The sequence below is a fragment of the Mesoplodon bidens genome (genome assembly GCF_964165515.1).
Source record: "Mesoplodon bidens genome assembly, chromosome: 1".
In the NCBI taxonomy this organism is placed as follows: Eukaryota; Metazoa; Chordata; class Mammalia; order Artiodactyla; family Ziphiidae; genus Mesoplodon; species Mesoplodon bidens.
This window is the reverse complement of record NC_138176.1, coordinates 216,069,986-216,089,532: the sequence shown is the minus strand read 5'-3', so window position 1 is coordinate 216,089,532 and position 19,547 is coordinate 216,069,986. Positions and strand designations below refer to the sequence as shown.

The 19,547-nt window shown below is 51.7% G+C and overlaps 1 protein-coding gene across 1 annotated transcript in view; it reads left to right on the top strand.

Annotated features, from left to right (window-relative positions):
* Positions 1 to 1,698: 1,698 nt before the first annotated feature.
* PPP2R2C (protein phosphatase 2 regulatory subunit Bgamma) overlaps positions 1,699 to 19,547 on the top strand; it is a gene marked incomplete at its 5' end in the record, with an annotated part of 138,767 nt that continues 120,918 nt past the window's right edge. Inside the window, one exon of the mRNA XM_081249310.1 lies at positions 1,699 to 1,768. Within this exon, the coding sequence (XP_081105436.1) occupies positions 1,699 to 1,768 (70 nt within the window). The remainder of the gene's footprint in view (positions 1,769 to 19,547) is intronic.

Here is a 19,547-nt window from a genome sequence, read left to right as displayed (position 1 = left end):
CCCCATCCTCCTACCCCAGCCCCTTCTGGACTCTCCTGTCCCCACTGCAGTTTGGGGAGATGCCTGGAGTCCCCAGAAAGCCAGTTGAGAAGAGGAAAGCATCACAGAATTGCAGGAGAGACACCAGCGGCACCTCCCTCCTGTGGCTTGAACCACCCCCCAATCTCAGGCCAAGGGCCCCTTCAGCTTTGCTACCCCTTGGAGGCAGTCTGCACCTTTCCTACTCTCCCTTTCCAAACTGGTTTTGCTGAGCAACTAGGAAGCCTGCTGGTGTGGGGGGGGGGCGGGGGGGTGTTGATCCATACCCAACACCTCTGACACACCCACTGGGGGCTGGGCTCCCTGCAGGGCGCTCAGTTCATCAGGCATAGGGGTCAGCTTGGAGGAGGTGGCAGCTCGCCAAAAGAGGGAACAAATAGCTTTTGAGCGCCTGCTCTATGTGAAGCACTGTGTAGGATGCGAGGGGGTGGCGGGTACACTTATGACCAAGGGAAGGGAGGGGGTAGGTTCCTGCCTGGCAGAGGGAGGAGGGACCCGCACTTCTCAGCCTGTTTTTGGAGCATACCCAGCACTGTTTCTCCACTTTATCTCACCAGTAAGTAGAGAGGTGAGCATGAGAAGAGATCTCGGCGCTCTGCCTGGAGGAGGCCTACTACCTCCAGCCATCTCATCCAGAGTTTTGCCTTCTTTGTAGGGTGCTGATTCTCCCCGCCCCCCCCCCAGTCCGCCCCCTAGCTTCTTCCCACGGGTCCAGTTTTGCGCTCAGGAGGTTCCTGGGAATGCGTCTGCCTACCCTCTTTTACCAATGGACGGGGGCTCTTGTCCCTACTCCCCACCCCGGTCTTCCGCGGCTGTGAAGTCTCCCATTCTCCAGATGCGCCTTCAGCCGCGCCCCGCTCCCTTCCCTGTTCTTCTGGTCGCCGCGGCCCTCGGCCTTGTGAGGCTGCCCACCTGTCCTCCCCTTTTCTAATCTCCCCACCCATGGGCCGTCTCTTACACAACTGGAGTACCTGGGCACGCAAAGTGACCCTCATAAGGCTCAGCTGACCGTGTGCCCCCCAAGCTGGCCATCTCCTTCCTCCCTCCCCCGCTGGCAGACCCAGGGACCAAAGGTGCCCACCCGCGAGGCCGGGAGCGCGGAGACGCAGCCTTTGCCGGGGCGCCGCCGCACCTGCAGGGTGCCGGGCTGCCCGCGCGCGCGGCGGGCTGCGCGGGCCGTGGGGGCGGAGGAGCGGGCGGCGCGAGGGAGGGGCCTGCGACAGTGGCGGCGGCGGCGGCGGCCCCAGCCCTAGCAGCCTGGCTCGGCCTCGGCTCGGTCGGCGCAGCGCCGCGCGCGTCCCCTCCCGCCGCCGCCGCCGCCGCCGCCGCCGCCGCAGCCAGGCGCACAGGCACCAGGCCTCCGCCGCCGGGCGCACCGACGCAGCGCGCACCGCCGGCCGGGATGCGCTCCCGGGCCCCGGCCCGCCCCCACCCGCGGCCGCCGCCCGCCCGCCGCGCTCAAGCCTGACCGCGGCGCCCGTCCCGGCCGCCCTCGCCCGTCCCCGGCTGCCCCCGGTCGCGATGCCCGCCCCCCGGGGCCCCGGTGGCCCGCGCCCCTGCTAGGCTGCGGCGGCATGGCCCGCGCGCCCGGCGCGACCTCTGCGGATTGCATCGGTTTGCGGCGGCGGGGCATGCCCAGGGCACCGGGCACGGCCTTCAATGGGCGAGGACACGGACACGCGGAAAATTAACCACAGCTTCCTGCGGGACCACAGCTATGTGACTGAAGGTAACGTACGTGTTGTCTGAGGCCCCCTCCGGCCGGCCGCGGCGTGGGGATGCCGTCGCACCGAATGCCCTCCGAAGGTTTGGACCGCGCGCTGTGTGTCGTGTCCCCCCACCCTACCCTACCCTACCCCGCCCCGGGTCCGGGAGGGAGGGAGCCCGAGGGCGCCGGCCTCCGCTGCCCCGCAGCCCGAGAGCGCAGCGCCCTCCTCCGCGCCGCCCTCCGGCAGGCAGCTTTCCGCCCCCAGGCCTGGTGGCATCCTGAATCGGCCCTGGCCCTCATTTTTTAAAAGGCCACCTCTGCGGCTAATCTGGTGAAGAAATACCGGGGAAATTTAGTGGCTTAGAATACTGGGTTTGCCCTGCCCAGAGCCCGCAGAATTTTCTAGGCTGCCCACTCCCTGGAGACGAAGTGGGACCCGGGGTGGGGGTGGGGGGGAAATCCATAGCCAGATTCCCCTAGAGGCTCGCGGTCTTCGGCCCCTCCCTGTGCCTCCAGAAGCAGGGCCCCTTAGTGGGTGGGAGAAGGTGTCTGGTTTGGGGTTTATCTTTTATTCCTGGCGAGTTGAACTAAGACAGGAACAGCTGGCCCTAAACTGTCAGAATTTTCCCCCAGAGTGGGACATGCCACCCCAAACAGGCCCTGCATTTGAAATCCCCTAAATTGGCCCTACAGCCCAAGCCCAACCGCCACTCCGAGGCTGGTGGGATCTAGAGGGTCAGCGGCCCTCTCTTATAAGCCTGTAACTTCCAAGGGTCTCTCTGCTCCACCTTGCCCAGGGAACGGTGGGGACAGCTCCCGGGCCGCAGCCGGGGGCCCGCGGAGTGGAGCCTCCATTGAGGATGGGGAGAGCTAGCCGCGGGGTGTCAGCATGCAGCGGTAGGGACACTTGTGCTGGAGACCTTCCCGGGTTAAGGGGCCGTCTGCATCTTCCCTGGGGGCTGCTGGACTGGCTGCAGAAGTGTTTGTGGGTTTTTAGCAAGAGGTCCCCTGGTGGGTGCCTCGGTGGGAGGGTCCCTGGGCATTGCGTGCCGCGGGACTGGTGCGCGTGGGAGCCTGTGTCAGGAACCCGTGTGGGCTCGGAGCGGTGACTCGACTCCAGGGTGCTGTCCGCCGCGCTGATGCCTGGCTCCGCCGGAAATGAGGCCGAGGAGCCCGTAGCCCGAGCCCTGCGGAGGCCTGGGGAGCACTGGGCCAGCGCCGCGGGGTGGGCTCCTGGGCGTCCTGACCCAGGCGAGCCGAGGCTCGGTGTGTAACCTGGGCGGAGATGTGCTGAAGAGCGGCGCTCCCCGCTCCCCGGAGGCGAAGTGCTGAGTCACGCTTTGCTGATGGGTGTGTGTAGGGAGAGGGGGCAGGGCTGCTCAGGCTCTGCCCCAAGCTAGGGGTTTCGGGGTGGGGGGTGTCCCCCGGCAGCTGAAAGCGGTCTTTTGTCGCCTGCCTTGGAGAGGTTGAGGAAGGATCAGCGTGTTTCCTGGGTGTTCTTTCTGCTGGCAGCCTGCTGAGAGGCAGAGGTAAAAGGCTGCTGGGCTGCTGGCAGGTGCCCCAGTGGTCTGGCCGGAGCCAGGAGAGAGAGAGGGGATCTTGGCAGGTCATTCTGGTCTGGTTTTCTGGAGGAAGCCTCCGTTTTCCCTCCTCTACATTGAGGATGATGGGACAGGGCACTGGGCTCCGTGATGTAAAGTATTTAAAAAGCACTGCCTGACTCATAGTGGACATTTGCAAACCCTAATTCCTTCTTTATTCTGTCTCCCCCTGTTTCTCTCACAAATTCACCAGCTCTTAGAAGGGAGGAGCAAGGGAGAAGTGCAGAGTTATCAGAGTAAGAAGTGATGGTTTTAATTCTTCATTCATACAACGCATATTTACCGAGTACCTACTATGTTCTGGTCAGTTTTAGCCCTGGGGACTGGACACAGGGACTGCCCGTGGGCAGCCTGTATTCTAGAAAGGAACGCCATTATGTGGATGGATCTCTTTTCCCTATCTGTGAAATGGGAGTGAATAATACCATTCTGCCTAGACGTATTAAGGTTTCTGTGAGGGTCAGATAAGATGGTGGATGAAAGAGCCGCCTCAGAACTACAAATTGTGAACTGGCAGCCCAAGTATGTGGAGGACCCGTTACGTGCTGAGGCCTCACAGGAGCTCCACACACCCCGCATCCCTATTTTATAGATGAAGAAACTGAGGCGTGGCTTTTGTCCATGTCCCAGATTGAATGCCAGAGTGTGGAAGGCACAGAGCTCAGGTCCTAGGGAACCTAGGAACAAGATCTGAAGTTCCCACCCTTGAGAAAGCAATAGCAATAATTATTAGAATTATGTGAGATTTCTGGCCTCCCTGCATGAAAACAGACTTTCACACTGTTGCATCTTGCCTGCATTTTGTGCTCAGAGCACAGAGTATGTTACAGATTTGGATGTCAGACAGACTTGTATTCAAATCCTTCTTCTGACTCTTCAGGTGCTGTGCAACCTCGGACAAGTTACTAAATGTTTCTGAGCTTCACTTTCTCCCTTTAAAGGGAGGAGTAATAGTGACTCATCTTACAGGGCTGTTGGAATGATCAGTGGTTTTGCTAATTTAGGAAGCACCTGGCACAGTGTTTGGCCTGTTGGAAGCACTTAATAAATGGCACTGTTATCATTTAAAAGTCTTGTTCCTGGAGGAGCTTCACAAGCAAATAATGGATGCTGGGAGTTTGTAAAAGAGCCAGGTGTACAAATTCCTGTTCCACCTGGTCACTTGGTCACAAACACTCACAATATCCCAGTGGCTCTGATCTACTTCCTGTTCCTTGAGCAGGAAGTTTTTTCTTTCTCTTGGGGTATTTGCACTGGCTACATCCACTACCTGGAACACCCACTTCCTGCTCTTCCTTCTCATCCTTTAGGTCTCAAGTTAAATGTCATCTTCACCAGTCTGAGTCTTGCTTGAGTTCCTCAATTTCTTCTTGTAAAATCTCAAATACCTTGGGGAGAGTTTAGGTTTTGTTAGTCATTCACACCTTAGTGTGAATTAGAGCAGCTTTTCCCCCTCTAACTCTTAGCTCAGCTCAGCTGATTGAGGGCTGTTGTGATCATAAGGCATGAGTGCATGTCACTGTGGGGCACAGAGAACTTGGCAAGGATGGGTGAGTGTTGGGGAGAACAGTACAGTTGACAGTGGGCAGTGGAAGGACCTGAACCCTAGAGAAAGGGGCCCCAGGGATAGGAGAATGCCAAGGAGTCTCTGTTTAGGCTTTTCTCAAGGGCCAGATATGGCTCTAGGAAGGACTCTTCCTGGCTGTGTTCTCTTGCTGCAGCCCCAGGACTCAGCTTTAAGGTGGTTAAATAGACATTTTTAGGCTAGCTTGAATCTACAAAATACATTCATCCTCCTTCATTCAGTAGCAGTTACCAAGCACATCCTTTTCTGAGTCTGGCCCTGGGCAGGCAGTGATGGACCAGTGTACTCCCATCCCCCTTGCAGTGACTGGTCCCAGAATGGATGTGGGAGTCCTTTCTGGCGGTTGAGTGGAGAGTAGAGAGAGCTGCAGGAAGCTGGTCCCTCTCTTGTGATGGAACACAGAAGCCTCCATCGCTGCTGGCGGCCGCCTTGAGACCATGGAGGGAGCCAGTCTGAAGCCAACAACACCGTTGCTGGCAGAGCAGACAGTGAGTGAGAACTGGGGACGTTGGTGACATCTGTGACTCCTGGATTAACCAGGCCTGATGTCCACCCCACCTCTGGGCTTCCAGTTCCGTGAGCTGTTACATTTACTCGTTGTTTCAAACTTTCAACCAAGTCTCTGTTACTTGCAGCCAGCAGTACCCCGACTCGTACAGCCTTTACCGACTGTCTGGAAAACAGAAAGGCTGCCCTGTCACTCATGAACAAGATGCGAGATACATAAGACCAGGAGGGATGCTGATTTGTTTGCTTTCTGTTTTAGAAATCCTCTTTGAATTCTTTCATGCGCTCAAGTCCAAGTTGCAGAGTTCTGATTTCCCCTCCTCGCATTTCCAGCCAGATGAGGTATCCCAAGATCTGGTGTCAGGAGATCTGCATTCCTGGTGGGGTCTGGAGACCTGCCTTCCCAGTGGGGTCTGCTCTGGGTCTGTAATCTTGGGCAGGTTTCTCTGAGCCTTAGTTTCTTCTCCAGGTTGCTCCTTAGATCACTTGAAACCAGGGACGTGCAGTTAGTTGATGCCGTAGCATCTTCTCTGTGGACTCCCCACCGCGCTTCGTGAATGGAATATGTTCAGTGAACTCATGGCATTAAATGGCTTGGTGTGTGTGATTGTGCCCAGCCCAGGGCCTGGGGCACAGTCAGTACTTAATAAATATTGTCCATAAATAACTATGTCTGTTCTTTAGGGGTTAGAGTTAGACTAGCCCTTAGAACTGTCATCAGACTGGCTAACCTAATTCCATCTCCAGCCCCAGAGAAATTGTGCTGAGAGGGGAGGCTACGTCTGGCAGTGACCTGAGCCAGCCCAGAAGGAGAGCGGAGAGCCAGCCTTTGATTTCTGAAATCTTTGTTCCTTTTGCTTCCACTTAGGACCACCCCTTCCATAAGTTTGCCTGGGTTTTCACGAGCTCATGTTGTCTCCACTTCAGGGAAGGAGGCTGCAGTGGGACACCGGTGGCTGTCCCCCAGTAAGTCACATCACCTCTCTGAGCCTCAGTTTCCCTGCATTGCTTCCTGCCCTGGGTTGTCACAAGGTTCTGAGGAGCAAAGACCGTGTGGACTCCAAAGGTCCACCCTTGGGAAGGGGTTATTTTTATCAGTTTCCCCAAACTGTCAAGGAAGCCAGACCTCACTTAAAGGTTGGTGCAGTCACCAAGTAGGGGGTTTCTCATTTTCTTGCTGCAAGATGGAAATCAAATGCTAATAAAATGTTTCCGCATCATCTCCTGGTTTTTACTTGCTACAGTTTTTGGGTTTTATCCTTCAAGTCAGCAGAGCTAAGGGATGTTTCTCTAAGGTGTTTAGGTCTTGACACCTGAAGTGTGGCTGTATGAAATACTGGGGCTTAAAGGGGAGGATTACAGAGTAACAATGCAGATGAAGACGAAAGACCAGCCTCTAGATACATGTTGTTAGCCATTTGCCACAGCTCCTGCCCATCTTTTTTAAATGCCCATGTCTGTTTTTAATAAAAGCTTTAATCTCTCCATATAAACCATTTGGAAGGGTACTTTTAAGTGTGAGGTTATAAGAATTTTCCAGCGCTTTGCTGCAGAGCTGGTGTCCTGAGTGTGCAACCCGTGTAGGTCCCATATTCGGAAGGACCAAGAACCCTGCGCTTGGTTTAATTCTCTGCTGTCCCCATCTTGAAATTTTTAATAATTGTATCTTTGAACCCGTGTTTTGTAAGTGACATCTGATGGGACAATGGAGCACACCTGTGAACAGAAGTGACACATGCAACAAGCGATTCCACTGTTCCTGGTGTGGCTTCCGTAACGTGCTTACCTTGTGTCACTTTAAGTGTCATGGAGCTCCCCAGCGTCCTGGGGCCACCAGAATTCTGCGCATAGGCAGCGATCAGCATGTCTGTGGTTGCGTAAACAGGGGCACTGACAGCTTGAGACGCCACGCTTTCCCTTTGAATCAGAACTTGTTTTGAAGGCAGAAAGGAGGCAGTGACATTCTAAGAAGCATAAGGACCAAGGAACCCTATCATATCCCTTGTTACTCGTGTGACATCCTTGGGCTAGCTAATCATCGCTTCTGAAAATGATGGCACCAAAAGAAAGGGAAAGATGGACAACCATAGTTCCTGTTCCCTTCAACCGTCATTCATCGAGGGTGGAGGTGTGTGCCTAGAACATGCAAGCGTCCAAAGGTGAAATAAAAGGTGCAGTGTTGGGCTTCCCTGGTGGCGCAGTGGTTGAGAGTCCGTTTGCCGATGCAGGGAACACGGGTTCGTGCCCCGGCCCGGGAAGATCCCACATGCCGCGGAGCGGCTGGGCCCGTGAGCCATGGCCGCTGAGCCTGCGCGTCCGGAGCCTGTGCTCCGCAACGGGAGAGGCCACAACAGTGAGAGGCCCGCGTACCGCAAAAAAAAAAAAAAAAAATGTGCAGTGTTCCCACTGCTCTGGTAAGAACAAGCTACGTATGCCTGCCTGTAGCAGCTACCAGATACGAATTGTGTGATGCAGGGATTCTGCATTCGAGTTCAGTGCTCTTCTATTTGCATTTAAAGCTGGAATTTACACAACAGAATGAGCGATACAATTCATGCTAATAATTTAAACTTTTTTTTTCAATTGTCATTAAATAACAAATAACTAAGACAAGTCATGGGGAAAAAATGAGAAAGCTTTATATTTTTGTACCTTTAATGATACTTTTCCCTGCTTTTTATCCTGTGCATTTTCACTTTGCACTGGGCTCCACAAATGCTATAGTTGGCCCTATTTTGCTGTAGGGAGGAGGCTGGAATTCCTGGGATGGTGGAATCCTTGGCCCCGCCTCTCACCCCCTTGGCTTTTGTGATTGGTGGAACTGGTGAGAACCTGTCACTCATTGGACAATTTTTCTCTGTTGGGCGGGGCTGTAGTATTGAAGGTCTCTGCTTCACCCCTACCCATGGGTCCCCAAGGTGAAGCCTATGTTTCCCTCATTTCAGAGTCCAGCCTTTAGACCTATCTCTCCCCACAGGCCCAAGAGGAGGGGCAGTGGAGTAGGGTTCCCTAGCTCATTCCCCACTGCGAGTTTACCGTTAAGAAAGAAGAATTTTTTTGATTTCCTTCCTGTCCGTCTTCCCTGTGTGTTCTCAAGTCCTAGCAGGGAAGGGGTGTGTAACTGGTTACCTCGGCCCCGCCCCCAAATTCCATCATTTTATTGGCTGCACACTCTTCCTGTGATAGATGTCATAGTTCCACTCTTCACCCCCGATAACTAGGTTGCTTATTTTCTTTTATAACTAACACTGAGGGAAGGAATGCTGTGTGTGTAGGAAGACACCCTGTTCCCATCCCTCCCCCCAGGTCTGGAATAATTTTCTTCAGAGAGAGTCCTGCACATGCAATTTTACGTAAAAATTATGAACGTGTTTTACGTTCTTGACACACATTGAAAAATTATTCTCCAGAAAGTTTCTCTATTTTACCTCATGCTGATCAGCATTAGGTATTCTAATTTGTTTGACCTTTGCACATATCACAGATGAAAAGTATTTGTTTAAATTCATGTCTGAATACCAATGAGGTTGAACATTTTTCCCCTTTTGTTCAACAGACATTTACTGATCCCCTTTCAGTGCCAGGGTGAGGTTAGATGCCAGAGGTACAACCTTGAAGAACAAAGTCATTCATGCATTCGTTCATTCAACAAACATTTCTGGAGCACCCACTACGTGCTAGGCAGAAAAGAAGCCCATGTCTCTGGGCAGAGAGAGTGAAGTGGGGGTGAGAGGAAGGCGGGAAGAGAGCTGAGGCCAGAGCCCCAAGGTTCACCATCATCTAAGGGACAGAGAACGAGAATTCTTGGTGGCCACCCAGGTGGGAGTTAAAACAGGAAGGCTCTGGAGTCACAGAACCAAGAGAATCCTGGAAGGGAAGGGAGAGAGAGGGGGCTGGCAGGAAGAAAGCTGGATCACCCAGCCTTAAATGCGGCCAAGCAGCCAGGACAACGTTGGGAAGCATCTCTCAGGTGCCCACACCCACCCAGCCCCTGGTTCCCTTGCATTCTATTTGGTGATGCCGTCTCTCCATGAGCCTTTATAGTCTGCACCCATAGTTCTCCCCGTTGGCACGCAGAATAGGTCGCTCTCTGTGACCTGCCTTCCAGGATGGCTGCCCACCCACCTGACACCCCTGCCCCAGTCTTCCTGCCCTGGGACAAATGCTCCAGGTCCCAGAAGGCACCATTTCTAGAGCTCCACGCTCCTGGTTTCATTTTGTGGACACAGGCCAGGCTGTGTCTTTGAAACATGGGCCCATCTCTCCCAGCATCTTGGATGCCAGTGAGAGAGTGGGCTGCCTCAGGATGGAGTCTGGAGTTGCTGAAGCAATCTGCCAGCCCCACAGCACCCTGGGGTGTCCTGTTAATTAACCTTGGTCTCCTCACCAGTCAGCCCTTGTGCAAAATTACTCATCTGGTCTTCAGCATTAAATAATTAGGAAGCGAACATAATAGCCATTATTAGGATTCACCATTTACTGATGCCAGATGTGATACTGAGTGCCTCATATTATTGGATCCTCACAAACCCCGGTGTGTGTGTGCATGTGTGTGTGTTTTACCCCATTTTAATTTTTATTTATTTATTTATTTTTGGCTGCGTTGGGCCTGTTGCTGCGCACGGGCTTTCTCTAGTTGTGGCTCGCGGGCTCTAGAGCACAGGCTCAGCAGCCGTGGCGCACGGGCTCAGTTGCTCCGCGGCATGCGGGATCTTCCCGGACCAGGGCTCAAACCCGTGTCCCCTGCACTGGCAGGCGGACTCCCAACCACTGCGCCACCAGGGAAGCCCATGTTTTACCCCATTTTACAATGGAGAAAACTGAGGCTTGGGCACTTGCCCGGGGTCACGTGGTTTGTAAGGGGGCAGAGCTGGGGCTTGAATGCCGGCCATCTGCCGGCAAACGCGTCCTCCTAACCTCCACGCTGCCTGGTTGGACCCACAGGGAAGGGACGGGTGGCCCATTCACTCCTGGCTCTGCACCCAGCTTCAGAGGGTCTCGCAAGTTGAACCCAGGACTGCCTGGCACGGTGCTCACGCTGGGCACGTAGCAGGCCTGCATCTCTCCTAGCCGCGTGTGGTGAAGGTAATCCACATGGGTCAGTGGACGAAGGGGTCCCCTCCACTGCGTCAGTGGGGGGATGATCACAGTTCTGTAGAGGACAGGGGCTTTGGCACTAAAGGGAGTGGCATTCACAGGGTCGGGGGTGATGGCGTGCTGGGACACAGGTTTCTAGTGCATTCCAGGCAGAAAGAATAACGTGTGCAGAGTTAACACGTGCTTGTCCCTTGACAGCGTCTAGGCTCCTCTACCTGAGCCCAGGTTGTAGTTGCCAGCCTGCCTGGGGACCAGGGCCCACCTGGGGCCTCTGTGCTGCCCAGGATGGCATTGCCTCCTTGCACAGTGGGATCCATTGTCCTCCAGAACCCTGGGCTGAATGGCACATTGAGGCAGAACAAAGGCTGCTCAGAGGTTCCGGCTGCCCCAAGCAGGGATGGGATCTCCAACTGCAGACCAGGGCCTCCTCTGAACCAGCCTGGCCTCCTGCGGCCTCCCGCCCCCACGCCCTGCAGAGGGTGCAGCCCTGACCCCTGGGGCTGCCAGCCCTGCGCTCCGCTCCTGGGCACGGCTGTGAGCCTTTGGCAGGTTCTTCAGCCTCTGAACCAGTCTCCTCATCCCTAAAGGGGAGGGAGAACTACCGGCCACCTGGGCTTTTTGTATGAAGTGCAATAATGTGCGTATTGCACTTACATCTCAATAAAAGGGAGCTACTTGTGTTGTCATTATCAGCTTTTGAATTTCCTTTTATAAATTCAATAAAGTTTTATTGAAAACTTTCAAATATGTACAAAAGTAGAGAAGATCGTATGTTGAATTGCTCCTCATCCATCCCCTCGCTTTTCAGCTGCTCTCAAGATCTTGCTGTACTTTCCTCATTTACTTTCCCATCCTTTTGGCTTAAGACTATTTACGTAAATTCAAGGCTCCCGCCATCTCACCCCTCCGTCAGCAGGCATCTCTGAAAGGTGAGGGCATGTCTTGCATAACCAAGTACTACTATCTCACCGATCAAAACGAGTACGAATTTCTCTCCATCTAAATTCTGGTCCATCTTAGTAAGTCAACTATACTTCAGTAAAAAATAAACAGGTTGATTGATTCTGGTTCACCTTAGCAATGTCTCCAGTTATCTCAAAAATGTCTTTTTATAGTTGGTTGGTTTGACCCAGGATCTAAAGTCCTGCATCTGCATTTGCCTGTTCTGTCTCTTAAATCTTTTCTGTTGGAGATCAGTCCTCCATCCTGACTTGATAAAGACATTCGTTACTGTTTCCTAAGGATTAGAGTTTCACCCCCACAGTCCGTAATCCCTTTCTGAATCCCAGTTGCCTGACGGGACCGGATGCTGACAGGTGTTTGCCTGGATCCTGGGAATCCCCTGGGTGTGCCCCTCTCTTTTAAGGACCCCTCCTCATCACTGATCAGCCGAGAGATCCTGGGCAGGTTGTTCAGCAGGGCACACCATCTCCACCAAGAGCTACCCAAGTTGCAGACTCATGAGCAAAATAAATGGTTTCTGTTTGAAGACATTGAGTTATAAGGTTATTTGTTACACAGCGATAGGTAACTGGAATGGTCATAGATCCCTGAAATTGAATTCCCAGTACTGCCCGGCTCCTTCTGAGGCCCCTTGTCCAGCTGCTGTGCTCTCTCCTAGATTCTGTGGCTCCCTCAAGACCTTCCAGTAACTTCCTTCTTGCTTATGTTAGCCTGAGTCAATTTCTGTTCCTTATAACTAAAGAACCTTAATTCCCAGTCCCAGCCAGGAGGGGTGACTCAGCTCAGATCATAAGACAGGACTGGAACCTGGCCTTTCTGAAACATTGGACCCGGAGTCCTGCCTCATGAAACATCAGCGGATATATATCTTGGACATGCCTGTTTCCTCTGTACACAGCTCAGCACCTGGTACCACCTGGTGCCCACTAGGTGCTGGATAAATGTGTGTTTGAATGACTGAGTGAACAAATGGCATGTCTTCACATCTGACCCCAGAGTAGTCCAATTTTTTTTCCAAATGCCACGCCTCCACCTGGCGATCTTCACTTTGCACAGTTCCAATGTGTACGGATTTCAGTCACCACAGTTTTGTTCAGTAATGCCAGTCCCCCAATCACATAGCCCAGATTTCAGCTACCACAAAATGGTAACTGTGAGTAATTGCATAAAGTAGAAACTTCGCCACTCGCTCTGCAGCCCACAGATCACTAAGTAAATAACAGATGAGTATTGTGATCTGAGACCAAGTCACTTCTTTCAGTGTCTGTCTCTGGTTGGTCCCTGCGTATCTGTTGGTTCACACATAGACAGCAGAGCATGTGGTGATGTTGCCTCCTTGTTTCCTGGTGATAAACCCACATGACATTTTACAAAAATGCATAGTCAAAAGAGGAAATTTGGCCCACAAAGATGACGCTCAGCAAAAAAAAAAAAAAAAAAAGAAGAAGAAAAATAATAATGCTGGCAGAGAAATTTGGATTGGATGTAAATGGAGTTATAGAGGAAACTGCTGATCCTGGGAATGTTGAAGCTGTGACCATTCGAGACTCTTATATGCAGCCAGGGGAACTAAGTAACTAAGTCAAGGTGAACTTACTGACATAAATGAGAGAAGTGCCTGTGACAGAAAAAATGAAGATGTCCCAGGGGAGGTGACGCTGGCAGCACACTTCATGTGAAAGGAACGCTTGAAGATATTTCACAGTGTTGAACGTGCAGAGGATAGAATCTTGGAAGCGGATCTAAACTTAGAAAGGCAGTTCTTCAAGGCATAGAAAAGATGCTTGCCCAGCATCGCAAGTTATCCAACAAGCGGAGGAAGCCAGCACTGTTGAAAGTAGTCTGGATACATTTTTTACAAAGAAAACACTTGAATTCTCAATGTTTCTAATGTTTTACATGACTGTGTACTAAATAAAATATTAGTTTTACTCTTTTTTTATTACCCTATACATTTATAACCATCAGTAAGAGAGTTTTTAATGTCTTTAGAAAGTTTTTTTTTAAGATCGTGGAACTTTTGTAATTTCCACATTGATTATTAAGATCACTTTGCGTGTTTCAGCTTGCACGGTCATTTTTAGGGTTCCACACGGTTGTGCAAAGTGAGGTCTCCCTGAACTCATGCCAAATGGGCAGTGTCTATCCTGTGTGGCCCTTCCACATGTCAAGGGCATGGTGATGTTAAACCATGGCTGGAGGATTGGAGTCAGTATCCTCCTTATTGAAAGCAGCAGCTCAAGACTATTAAATAACTCAAATTCCTCACTGCAAAAATGGTTAGGCAGCCAGTAGATCACTGGGAGAGAGGCACTTCCGTCCACTGGGTTTTTTGTTTGTTTGTTTGTTTGTTTTTTTGCGGTACGCGGGCCTCTCACTGTTGTGGCCTCTCCCGTTGCGGAGTGCAGGCTCCGGACGCGCAGGCTCAGCGGCCATGGCTCACGGGCCCAGCTGCTCCGCGGCACGTGGGATCCTCCCGGACCAGGGCACGAACCGGTGTCCCCTGCATCAGCAGGCGGACTCTCAACCACTGCGCCACCAGGGAAGGCCCCGTCCACTGTTTTCACTGTGCAGATCGCTAGCCAGCCTGTCTGCTTCTGGAACAATCCATCATGGAATGAACTGGCTGAAGGAGTCAAGGGCTGAGCGATAGTGGTTCCTACACCAGCTTTCAATGTGAAAGGTGATTAAAAAAAAAAAAAAAACCAACCTGAATATTTTCCCCAAGGAGAAGTAAGGCTCTTTACTGAAGCTGTGAAAATATAATCCATCATCATAAGATGTCCCATATTGTCATACTCTGGGGGCTAAGGTGCATGTACGTTAAGATGCTCCTTGCAAGATTTTAATTTTCTTTATTTTATCTCATTGCAGGAACGTTTGAAAATGCAGAAAGTAGAATAAAGAGGGGGAAAAAATAATATCCTTGACTCCATTGCCCCAGAAACATTGTTCCAATTTTGTTACATTTCTTTCTTACTGCCCCCTGTAGATTGTAATATAAATGTAATATAAATACAGTTGTTTCTTTTAAAATATTTAACGTGCTGAAACATTCCCCTCTATTATTACAGACTCTGAGTAAACAGTTTTTAATGGCTGCCGAATAGTCCATCATGTAGATTTAATTACTTATTCAGTAACTATGTAGGCTTCATCCACCAGACTGGGGCTTGCTGCCTACAGTGGGTATGTGGGTGGGGAAGGAGGTTACAGGAACGAGGAGGACGAAGGCACAGCTCCTCCCTTGAGAACCTCTGGAACCAAGGAGACTTGAACAGGTGATCGTAATACAGTGTGATGTGAGCTGGGATGCAGTGGGGTCCTGGCGCAGCCTGGGGGCAGATGGGCGGAGAGGCTGCGTCCAAAGCAGAGGAGTGGCTTGTCCAGCAGGGTGGTAGCGCGTAGGGGAGAAGGCATCCCAGGCAGTAGGGGTGTTATGGACAGAAGCTCGCAGGTGAGAAACAGTGTGGCTCTAGGGTCCCCGGAGCATTAACCTGTGGGTCTTGGAGCTCCTGGGCAGTCGTGGTGGATGAACAGACAAAGGGACCTTGGTAATCTGTCCAGGCAGAGAAGAAAGAGGGAACCGAGAGTGACCAGAGGTCTCTGGGAGATTAGAGAGTGAAGTGGGGGAGTGAGGGTCAGAGGGGGATGAGAGCATTTCCAGGAGAGGCGAGAAAGCCCCCAGTGAGGCGCCCAGAGCCTGCAGTGGAAGGGGATGGAGGTGAAGGCGGTGGGAAGGAGAGGTTGTCGAGGCGAGGCTGGGGCAGCATGCATGGTGGAGAAAGGAGGGTTGATCCTCCTCTCATCGTCTCTGGTCGATGCCAGCGTGTTCCCAAGGCTGGTAGGTGCGGATGACAGTGCGTAGAGGGTGGAGAGATCGCCCACTCTCGGACACTCATATCCCAATTTGGGTGTTTTAAATTAAGATGTGATGAGCATCCTTGAGAATGTACATTTTTTTCTGTATTTCAGGTTATTCCTATCTCTGGCTATCTGGGAATGCAATTTCTTCATGAAAACGTAGGAGTGTTTTTAAAGGGCTTGAATAAGGATTTGAATATCATGTCTACTAAACTAAAAATAAAATGTATCAAAATTTTTCCCGTGGGTGATCTTTAAGAGAGTCAGTCCACATGTATAATGCAGCTCTGGAGTAATCTGTAGATTACAGCAAACCCATCCGTCTTTGTCTCTCTTGCTTTAAAAAAAAAAAAAAAAAAGGATCAATTTCAGCTCCAGTACATAGTGACTTATGGCTGTGATCATTGTCTCTTGATGTGTGTCTGATGGGTGATGGGGCTTTGGTTGCACAGGAGAGGAATTGTGCTGTGACCCTTTTCCAGCGTGTACAGGTATCTCGTCTTCATGGTAGAATAGTAATGGTGATGGCCATGACGAGGGAAGCTGCCATTTCTTGACTGCACCGATGTCATGAGACATATGTTTATGATCTCATCGGAACTTTATACCCACTATGGGAGGTGGTGGGAATGACCCCCTTTTATATTCCAGGAAACGAGCCCCAGAGAGGTCAGGTCGCACACCTAAAGTCACACGGTGGTGTCATGGTTACTACTACTACACAACAAATCGTTCTAAATCTTAGTGGCTTAAGACAACAGCGGTTTTATTATGTGCCCTGGATTCTGTAAGTCAGGAATTTGGGCAGATCTGTTCTACATGGCAACTGCTGCATCTTCCTTCTAGGCTGCTGGGCAGGCTGCTCTGGGGGCAGGAGGGTCCAAGATGGTTTCGCTCACGTGTTCCGTGTGTGGTCGGGCTGGTTCCCTGAGGACCATAGACGTGGCCTCTCCAGCATGGCGGTCTCAGGGCACTGGGACTCCTTGGGTGGCAGCTGGCTTTGCCGAATCAGGTGTCCCAGGATCCAGGTGCGAGACCTGACTTGCTGACCTCCTCGGAGTCTCCCATCACCAGTTGTGTGACTTTAATTCAGTCAAATCACAGGCTGGCCCGGGTTGGAGGGGAGTTAGATTCTGCGTTTGGATTCGGGACAGGCCAGGTCACACTGTGGAGAACAGATGGGATGGGAGACAGTGCTGGGACCCGCTTTGGGAAGCAGTCTGCTGCAGACAGCCGGCTGAGCCAAAATCCGTACTGGGATGTGTCTGACCTTGAAGGTGCTGCACCTCCCTTGTCTTCCTGACCAGTAACAGGATGCAGAGGCCTTGTCCTCCAGACCATTTCTCTGTTCAAAAATGTGAAAAGCATCCCATACTTTTGCCTATTTAAATACAGAATTTGTGACAATGTGGATCAACCTTGAGGTCATTATGCTAAGTGAAGTCATACCATATGATCTCACTTATATGTGGAATCTAAAAAAGCCAAACTCAGAGAAACAGGGGCTAGAATGGTGGTTGCCAGGGGCTGGGAGTGGAGGAAATGGGGAGATGTTGGTTAAAGGGTCCAGTTATAAGATGGATAAGTTCTGGGGATCTAATGTATAATCTATACATTATATAGTATATAATCTATAGTATATTCTGTAGCATGGTGACTATAGTTAATAATACTATATTATATATTTGAAAGTTGCTAAGAAAGTAGATCTTAAATGTTCTTACCACAAAAAGAAATGGTAATAATGTGCTGGGATGGTGATTCAGCTAACAACACGGTGGTGATCATTTTGTAACCTATAAGTATATTAAATCAACACACTGTATACCTTAAACTTATTCACTGTTATTTGTAAATTACATCTCGATAAAGTTGGAAAAAATAAATACAGAAAACAAGAGGTGAGTAAAAGCTTTTTTTAGGAGGTAGACTAGATTCCCACAGACCCGCCTCCCTGTGTGCAGCAGGCAGAAGTTATTGATAAAATGGGGGTCAGGTCGGGGTGCACCCTGTCGGTCACTGCCCCACCCCGGCCCTTCCCCGCTGCAGGTGTGCTGTGCTATGCGATGCCCACATCTGGGATGATGGCCTTGGGTGGGGCTGCGCTTTCCTTCTTGGCAGCGCCCTGTCATGGGGGGAAGACTGCAGAAGGGAACAGGTGAGCTGGCTGGGTTTTCTGCTCAGCTTGACTCTAAGGACACACCGACCTCCTGGATCATCTTATTTGCCCAGCCTCGAGGAAGCAGTTTTATTGGAAACTGTTACAGCCTGGTGACCTGTCCCAGACATGGCCCACGTGGCATCCACCCAATGGGTAATGGGGACCATTGTCTGAGTGCATGTGATGGAAGGGAAGGAAGCCACCCTGCCATTTAGTGAGAGTGTGTACGTGCCTGCCTCAGGCTGGGTGAGCAGTGTCCAGGCATTGTCCCTGGGGCAGGCACTGTCATTTCCCAGATGGGGAGCTGGGAGCTCAGGGAGGAGAAGGGACATGCCGAGTCTAGGGCTCTCTTCCTGTCTTGTTCTGAATGAGAGGTGGGTTAGCATCATCTTAAAATCATCCCTGTGTGTCCCAGGCAATGATCTCTCCCCTCCAGGCCCTTCTCCTCTGGGGGTGGGGAGGGGACATTGGGCCACATTAGAGGCTCCCACCAAGCTCTCAGCCTCAGAGTAAGTGTGTGGTGGGATCCCTTTTCCTCTGGGTGTCAGCAAAGCTAATGGAAAGAATCTCTGTCCACAGAGACAGGGTGCAGGTCACAGGACAGGCGGGCACCTTGGTTTGGCTGCCGTGTGTGGGCTCAGCCTGCCCGCTCGGACCCTGGCCAAACAGAGACCCCAGCAGTCAAGATTCACATCTTTAATTAAAAAAAAAAAAGCTCTATTAAGGTATAATTCACATACCATGCAATTCACCCATTTAAAGTGTGGGCTTTTTTATATATTACTCAATTTTTTAGAAATTGTAGTAAAACATATGTAACGCAAACTTTGCCATTTTAACCATTTTTAAGTGTACAATTCAAGGGCACTAATTACATCCATAATATCATGCAGCCATCACCACCGTCTATCTCCAAAATGCTTTTATTACTCTAACAAAAATTCCGCCCCCATTAAACAGTAACGCCCCTGCCTCCACCCTGGTAACCTCTGAGCTGTTCTCTGTCTCCATGAATTTGCCTCTTCTAGGGCCGCATATAAGTGCATCATACATTATTTGTCCTTTGTATCTGGCTTGTTCCATTGAACAGAATGTCTTCTAGATTCATCCATGTTGTGCAGTTGAGAAGGAGAGTAGATCTTTGAAAGCCCGAGCTTCTCTGGGGACAAAACTCAATCATGAAGATGGCTTGGGCTTCCCTGGTGGCACAGTGGTTGAGAGTCCACCTGTGGATGCAGGGAACACGGGTTCGTGCCCCGGTCCGGGAAGATCCCACATGCCGCGAAGCAGCTGGGCCTGTGAGCCATGGCCGTTGAGCCTGCGCGTCCGGAGCCTGTGCTCCGCAACGGGAGAGGCCACAGCAGTGAGAGGCCCGCGTACTGCAAAAGAAAAAAAAAAGGCTTGTTCTGTGGGAGGGAGAGGTGGGGAGGAGGGACCCCACCGTGCACCAGCCGCAGCCCCGTCACACACGGCATCCTCCTGAGTGGACAGCTCCCCAAAGGCCCTCCTCTGCCCCAGGCAGGGGACACGGTGGGGACCGATCCACCACCCACCCCTGCCAACCACCGCATCTTCTTGTTGCGCCTCATCTCACTGAATTGTGAAGAGCCCTAGAGGAGGGGGTGGTTCTGTCCATTTTACAGATGAGGGAACTGAGGGTCCCGGAAGTTAAGACCTCCCTCGGCCAGGAGGCGGCAGAGCTGGGGTACACTGGGGCTGGTTCCCGATGCCGCGGGCACTCCGATGCCTTCGAACTCCACTCCTTCCCTTTGGGGGCCCCTCCCCCCCGTGCTTTGTCCCTGGTGCGTGTACATCTGTAGAGCGGACGGGCACCGAGGGACTCAGGTACCCACTGCCCATGCACAGTTGACCTGCCTTGGCCCCCCTCATGCCTCCATATCTTCAGCTCTAAATCGGGGCCAGAGGACTCTTGGGGTCTCCTCAAGGGTGGTCTGAGATAACACGTTATGTGCACCTGATACTCAGAAAGGTCCCATCAGATGTTTATCTTTCTGCTGAGCA